Source organism: Montipora capricornis, chromosome 1 (genome assembly GCF_036669925.1).
Source record: "Montipora capricornis isolate CH-2021 chromosome 1, ASM3666992v2, whole genome shotgun sequence".
NCBI classification, from domain to species: Eukaryota; Metazoa; Cnidaria; class Anthozoa; order Scleractinia; family Acroporidae; genus Montipora; species Montipora capricornis.
In genome coordinates this window covers 5178037-5185856 of record NC_090883.1, presented here as the reverse complement: position 1 = coordinate 5185856, position 7820 = coordinate 5178037, and the positions used below count along the sequence as shown (strand labels likewise).

The 7820-nt window shown below is 46.3% G+C and overlaps 1 protein-coding gene across 1 annotated transcript in view; it reads left to right on the top strand.

Moving 5' to 3' along the window:
- The first annotated feature begins 7396 nt into the window (after positions 1–7396).
- The window catches only part of LOC138055316 (uncharacterized), a 2118-nt gene continuing 1694 nt past the window's right edge, over positions 7397–7820 (top strand). The window contains exon 1 of the mRNA XM_068901288.1: positions 7397–7820. This exon is cut by the window's right edge and continues 1694 nt beyond it. Within this exon, the coding sequence (XP_068757389.1) occupies positions 7397–7820 (424 nt within the window).

The window sequence follows — 7820 nt, the reverse complement described above, 5'->3', positions numbered from 1 at the left end:
TTCTGACTGGGAGGGAAAGCAGCAGTTACAGGTACATTGGAAGGATGTGTTGATGTCGGGTGTTGAGCCACCGCTAGGAACGCTAAGGTTGAGGGACCCTGATGAGTTCATTGCGCGGTTCGTAAACTTATGGATGAAAGATTCGCCTTTTACCCTGGCTAGATTGTCCGATGTTCTGAGATTCCTCCACAAAGGCTTGTTTATGACCAAATGTGACGAGAAGTCAGGGTACGACCATCTTTTGCTGTCGGAGAGCTCCCAGACATATTTTGGTTTTGAATGGGGTGGTTTATGGTTTGTGTGCACCACTCTTCCCTTCGGGTGGAAAATGTCTCGGTATGTCTACCACACAACAGGTCTGGCAGTATCGGGTTTTCTCAGAGAGCAAGGTATACCTTGCTCGCCTTAATGGCCTTAATGGGGAGCTGCTAACGGAATCTGGCCCGTAGTCGATCCTCTACTCTGATAGGCGGGAAGAATTCAGAGTTAAGGCTGCGACGGCTGCCATATTTGTTGTCCTTTCAGTGCTGGTTGTGCCTGGGTATACGATTGGGATTAGCAAGTCAGTTCTGTATCCCATGACTTCCGTAGAGTACTTGGGTTTTCTGGTGGATTCTGTAAAGCAAGCCTTTATCATACCGCAGCGCAACAATGTAGCCTGGGCATCCTGGCGAGAAAGGATACTGCCTTGTAAGAAATCCGTGGATATTAAGAGTCTGGAATGGCTCCAGGGTAAATTTTTTTTTTGTCGTTGGCTGTACCGGCTGCAAAGTTGTTTATAAGGGAGATGAGTCATGCGATCGCGTCCGCTTTGTCCAATGGGCTGGTTCCCCTCTCTCAGGCCTTGAGATCTGAGGTAATTCATTGGCGTTTCCTAGATACGTGGAGAGAGTGCGTCCCCTGGAGAGAAGAAAGACATTTGGGACTTTCTGTGTCTTCGGATGCCTCAGGGTATGGTTGGGGCGCCGTCTTTCATGAGGAATCCGGTGAACAAGCGCTACGCAATTACTGGGGTGATTGCCAAAAGGGGTTGAATATTTCCACGAAGGAAATGCTGGCCTTAGTAAATTCCATCAGGGCCGCTCCAAAATGTGTGCGGGACTGTCGCGTAGATGCGTTTGTTGATAGCCAGGTTTTGATTGATTCCTAGTATGGTCAAGGGAGTAGGAAGTCTCTGGAATTAACGAACGCTACTAAGGACCTTTTCTTCGTTTTGGCAGCCCGCAACCTGCAACTTAATCTTTTTCACATCTCTTCAAGAGAAAACAGCGCTGATAGCCCTTCTCGCACGATCTGCCTATCTGACTCCAAGTTGTCCTTGAGTGCGTGGGCACAAGTGGAGCAGGCTTTTGGTGGCATAACGGGTCACACCTTTGACCTCATGGCCTTGGACTCCAATGCAGCTTGTGGCAGGGATGGGGTTCAGCTGCCTCATTTCTCTCCTCCCTTGAGCCCGCGTTCTCAAGGTGTAAACCTGTTCTGTCAGGACTTGGGGGAGAAGGACAACATGTCTAATCCCTATGTTTTCCCGCCGTTTGCTCTTCTAGGTCCAGTCCTGAAGTTCCTCTATCGTTTTGGAATTCCTTTCACTGTGGTTGTTCCAGTATATTTCCCGCGTCCATTTTGGTAGGCGGAGCTGATGGCCCGTTCTTCGGCTGGCATCTGTCTGGGTACAGTGGGCAACATAGGTGTCCTTCAGGCACCATCGAGGTCACGTTACACGAGAGTTCCGTGTCCTCGTTCGTTGTGGGCTTTTCGGGTATCTTGATTCTAGGCAGGACACTTTCTGTTTTGTGCGTTTATCATTTTGTTCTGGGGGTCGTTACTGATCAGTTCTTTGTGATCCCCTTTATAGATTTGTGCACTAGGTAGAAGGTAAGGAAGAAGGGAAAAGGAAAGGGGAAAAACAAATAATAGAAGATGTTTTTTGCCCCTAGAATTTGTGTTTACGTGTGTTTTCTGCATCTCTATTTTTCCTTTCTTTCAGCCGCTACCCAAGGTGCCAAAGCTGTTTACCCCAAATGCGCATATGCTAATGAGGCTTGTTTTTGTCCCAGATCCTCCTCATAGAGTTGAGATTGATGAGACAATGATTGGCGAATGTTTGCGGCAGCTATCCAAACAACACTCTTCCTTGAGCTATTCAAGGCAGAAGAATTATTTGGAGAAGGAGCTCGAGAGTTTTCTGTCTAGTTTATCATCCCCTAAGTCATTGGCTTCTGCTCTTCTTTCGGATATTATAGCTTTTCTGGTATGGAAGGACTGTAATGGTAAAACGCTTGTTCATCTGCCTGATTGTGTACGGTCCAGGCACACCACGAGTTTACAGCCCTACTGTAGCTGTCCCAGGCGCCTTGCATTTGGAACAGTAGACGCCTTGATAGGGAAGTTGCGTTCCATTTTTGCCACGCAGGTTAAGGGTCCCAACTGGCAGCCGCTTCTGGGGGTGGGTAACCCGGCGGCGTGCGGAACGGTAAAAAAGTACCTGGCAGACATAAAAGAGGAACAGTTAAAGTCAAGAATTGCCCCTCGTCAGGTGGAACCGGTTCTCCTGGCTGATCTTGCAGTGATTTCTCGGCATATTGGAACTCGGCTCCTGCAAAGCTCGTCTTTAGAACCTTCGCAAATCTTTGTTTTGGCACGCGACCAGGCGCTGTTCAAGGCGTTATTCTTTGCAGAGGATCGGGCGGCTGATCTTCTACAGTTGAAAACTGGTGATATTTTGCGTTTTCCGGATAACTCAGGTTTCCTACTCAACCATATCTGGACCAAGACCTTGCGTTTGGGCGACAGGCATGTCTTCGCCTTCAAGAGGGATTCTTATAAGATGGTGTGTCCTGTGGGTGGCCTGGAGCTCTACGTTCGCATTTGTGGCCTTCTGGGAATAAAGCTTGGTTCGGGCTACCTTTTGCGTCCTCTTTCTAAGACAGGGACAGTGTCTTCTCAATGCATGACCTCTCAGGCGGCCCAGACGAGGTTGAATGTTTATTCTGTGTCTTTACGACAGCAGCTAACAGGTGAACACTTCACTCTTCATGGTTTTCATAGTGGGGCGGCAGTCTCTATGGCTCTGGCGGGTGTAGATCTTCATGCAATTATGGATCATGTTGGCTGGAAGAGAAGTGAAACGGCTTTGCACTACATCAAGTTAAAGCAAGTGATTAATCCGGCAGGTACAGCTGCCAGGTTGGCAGATCTTCCTTCTGATGCTGGCAAAGACTACATATGTTTTGATGCTTTGAGAGGATTTTTTCTGGCTTTCTAAACTATGTGCCTTAATGAAATGAAAGGAAACTAGCACTAGGAGGCAAATTGTGAACAAAAAAGACAAAGAAATAATAAAAGGAACATTCTCCCCAATTGCCGGGGGTGTTTCGTTGGGATAGACCAGAAATGAACATATAGTAGACTCTTTAGGACATATGCTTTACGCTTAGGGAGAGGGGATAAGGATTGGGAGAGGGCGTGTTTCCCGAGATCGCTGTCTGGGTGTTTGGATGTCCGTTCGGTGGCGTATGGCTTGGGTAGCTTGGGGAAGGTCAGATTGATTTCCCATACCTTATTATAATGTCATGAATAACAATACCCAGGAATGAATATTATACTATTCACGTGCCATTTGAATTGTAAATATCATCCCGGGGGATTAAGTAATGATATGCAAATGAGTATATATTGTAGCAACTAGAATAGGAAATTTTTATGTGTTGATTGCGTTGTTCGTTGTCAGGTGTGTATTGCTGCGGGTATGCGTTGTAATTCTGTCTAGGTGTTAACTAGTATACCGTAATTATTCGCTGTAGTCTTTTTTGCACGTTACTTTGTAGGTATATAAGTTTGCTTCGGCGTTATTACGCATAATTTTCTCTTCCAAGTTCGGTCGTTCCATTATCCTTCTAAAGTTCTAGATTTGCGTTAGTCTCTGTTTTCACCGTTCTTGGCAGCCTTCTGGCTTATCTCAATTCGCATCACAGTTTGTAAGTACTTGTCTTGTGTTTTCCGTTGCGCTTTTCTGTTCATTACCTTTAGAATAATTTATGTAATCGTTTATCGTGTTTTTCAGTTGAATCGCATGCAGTTGCAAGAATTAAATAGCGTATTCAAAAAGTGGTGTTTAAATGCGAGCAACAAGGATTTACGACCGTACATTCATTCAACAACTGTGTTCGTTCCACCCGTTTGAAGGCGATGGATGCCAGTTCAGTGGTTGACGGTGTTTGTGCAAGTGGCAATATGCCAACTCAGGAAGTTCCGACGAAGGAAAAGAGTGCCTTGAAAGATTCGCGTTCCGCATACAAGGGTCATTTGACCAGAATTTATCAGGATATCGAGCCTTTGCTGAGGCGTCGCAGAAATGTCAACCTTATCGAAGAGAAACTTAGAGCTTTGGAGTTACCGTTTACTAAATTTGAGCAGGCACACATCACGTACATTGATGCCATAGATGATTCCGAAGAGCTGCAAGTAGCAATTACTAGTTTTGACTCTGAACTCCAGAGGAAGCACGAGTTTTGTGAGCGTGTTAACAAGTGGTTAAATAGTGTCCGGAACGAGGAGCCATGTTCTGATGTTCTACCGAGTGATTCTGTAAGCCAGCATGGACTCTCGTTGACTTCGAATAAAAGTCATCACTCTGGTTCTAGCATGGATTCGCGCTTGAGTGTAAAAATAAAAGTAGCTAAGGCAGAAAGGGCCATCGCTAAACTAAAGTTGAATCAACTCAAGAAGAAGAAGGAACTGCAACAGAAAAGGGATGCCCTACAGCGAGAGCAGGAGATCCTAGAAGCAGAGAATGAAGTTGAGCGAGCCACCCTAAGGGCCCATATCTTAGAGGAGGAAGATTGCGTAGAACAAATTGTGGATCCTTCCCAGGCTACCGAGGAGAAGTCACTATTTGAGCCAGAAAGGGCTTATGAGTCGGTTTACTTGATTGCAGACGCCAAAGAAGAGAAAATGTCTGCACCTTTACCAGGTACAAGTGTCACTTTGAATCCGGCTGCTCCTGTGTGGCCGCGAGTACTGAATCGCTGTGAGGCTCCATCAACTAGATCTTGCAATGAGGTTTCTCCGCCCAAAGGCAAGGTTTCAGCAGTTACTGCAGCAGCAACAGGAAATGATACAGCTCCAGCAGCAAACGTTTCAATCTGTGGTGTCAACGATTAGGCAAGGGTTTGCCTTACCTAAACCCGAACTCAGCAAGTTTGATGGAAATTCGCTTGAGTTTTGGAACTTTATTCGCTCCTTTGAGAGCAATATCGAGAAAAATGCGTCCGATGAGAGTGAGAAGTTGTCATTTCTTCTTCAGTACTGTACGGGAGCAGCTAGAAATGCTATCAAGAGCTGTGTTTCAATGGATCCTGCATTTGGATACCAGACTGCACGTGCCCTGCTGCAAGATCGTTTTGGGCATCCATTCAAGATTGCCGTAGCCCACTTAAACCAAATAACTCATGGTCCACCCGTGAAGCCTTATGACCAAAAGGGACTACTGGCCTTTGCAGATCAGCTAAGGGATTGCCAGAACGCATTAGAATCAATCGGGTACTTGGACCAGATTAACAGCGCGATAATCTGAGAAGAATAGTTGACAGGCTCCCCTTTCACCTGAAAACGAAGTGGCTTGAGATCGCAGACAGTATCCAGCAAACCGGTCAGCGACCGAGAATTCATCACATTTCCCAGTTTGTCACTACCAAGGCGTGAGTGGCCAACAATCCAGTTTTTGGAGGTGCATTAACTAACGACAAAGAAAAGGGCAATCCAAGAAACAAATCTTCAAATCCCGGAGCAAAAATGACTACCTATGCCACCCAAGGGGGGTTCAGAGCACCGGTATCTCCCAGTGCACAAGTTGAAGGTGTGAAAGTGGACCGAAGACTGTCTTATAAATTCAGGATTAACGCCTCGCTTAAAAGGTGTCTAGTTTGCCATGGTATGCACCAGCTGTGGAACTGCGAACAATTTAAGAACAAATCGTACAGAGATCGTATTAGGATCGTTCGAGATGCGAGGTTATGTGAGAACTGTTTCAAAATAGGCCATATGGCCAAGGGATGCATGCAGAGAAGTGGTTGTTACGTCGAGGGTTGTGTAAAGAAGCATATGACCGTTCTCCATCCACCAGTTCAGCCTCTTCCAGTTGGTCACGGGACACAAGATAGTCGCCGTGCCGATCAGGAGCTCGGCCATAGTGAAAGTTCGACCTCGGGTGTTGTAACAGAATTGTCCAGCCAGAGTCATGTCATTGGGGCTGGTGTGAATGGTCAGAATGGTATTGGCCATATAGCTGATAAAGTCCGTCTAAGAATTGTTCCTGTTAGGGTGCGTGGTAATCAGCCCGGTAAAATGGTAGAAACGTACGCCCTGTTAGATAACGGCTCTGATGTGACCCTTTGTGACAGGAAGTTGGTTGATGAATTGGGGATCACAGGGCAACCACGAAGTTTCATGTTAACAACCCAAGAAAGCAAGAACAGCGAGAGATCTGGCCTAGAAGTTAAGTAGAAGTTAAGCTAATCGTTGGCTCAATCAACGGAGATTCCAGCCTTGAAGTACCTAGGGCGTGGACCGTCGATCGCCTAAACATATCTGAGTGTAGTATTCCAAGAGATCATGATGTCACTAAATGGCCGCACCTTAACGGCATCGAACTCCCAGAGATCGACGACAAGGAAGTGAGAGTGCTGATAGGGTGTAACGTCCCCGAAGCGTTTTGGGTGCTCGAAGAGAGGCGCGGCGGTAGAGGTGAACCGGTGGCCATCCGTTCGTTGTTAGGTTGGACCCTTATAGGAACAACTGTGAAGGTCAATAAGGAAAGCAGTTTCTGTGTGAACTTTGTGCGTTTGAATGATGAAAGCGACTCCAGAGACGAAACCTTACTGCTGCAAGTTAAGAACTTCTGGGAAACTGATTTTGCTGATTCGATAGCTAGTTCTAAAGTCGCCATGTCCGTTGAAGACGAAAGAGCATTGGGAATCATGGAATCTTCTGTCAGAAGGGTCTCCGGACGTTATCAAGTGGCCCTTCCATGGAGACAGCAACCTCCTTACCTTCCAAATAACCGAGTCGCAGTTGAGCAGCGATTGTCTTTGTTGAAAAAGAGATTTCATCGAGATCCAGAGTTCTTCGCACACTATAAAGCAGCTGTTAACGACTACATCGCAAAAGGTTATGCTAAGCAAAGTACCCCAGGCCCTTATGGTACCTACCACACCATGCAGTTTTCCATCCCCACAAGCCAGACAAGTTAAGAGTAATATTTGACTGTGCTGCACGGTTCAAGGGTACTTCTCTGAACGATCAGTTATTACACGGCCCTGATTTGACCAATAGTTTGTTCGGTGTTCTTCAAAGATTTCGTCAAGAATCAGTCGCCCTGGTTTCTGATATCGAAGCTATGTTCCATCAAGTGAAAGTTGGCCCCCTGGATTCAGATGCCTTAAGACCAAACGATGATTTATATGCACAGCCTATTGAATACCGGATGGAAGTCCACCTTTTTGGTAGTACCTCGTCACCGAGTTGTGCAAACTTCTGCACCGGGAAGATTGCTCAAGACAATATTGGAAATTTCTCCCATCAGATGATCGATACAGTCCTGAAGAACTTTTGCGTTGACGACTGTCTGAAATCTGTGCAATCCTCCTGTGCTGCCATCGATTTAAGAAGTCAGCTCTGCGAAATGCTTCAAAAGGGCAGATTCCGATTGACTAAGTGGTCGTGTAACTCTAAGGATGTCCTAGAGACCATTCCAAACGCCGATAGAGCCCCTTCAATCTTTGATCTTGATTTGAAGGCTGAAGAACTTCCCATTGAGAGAA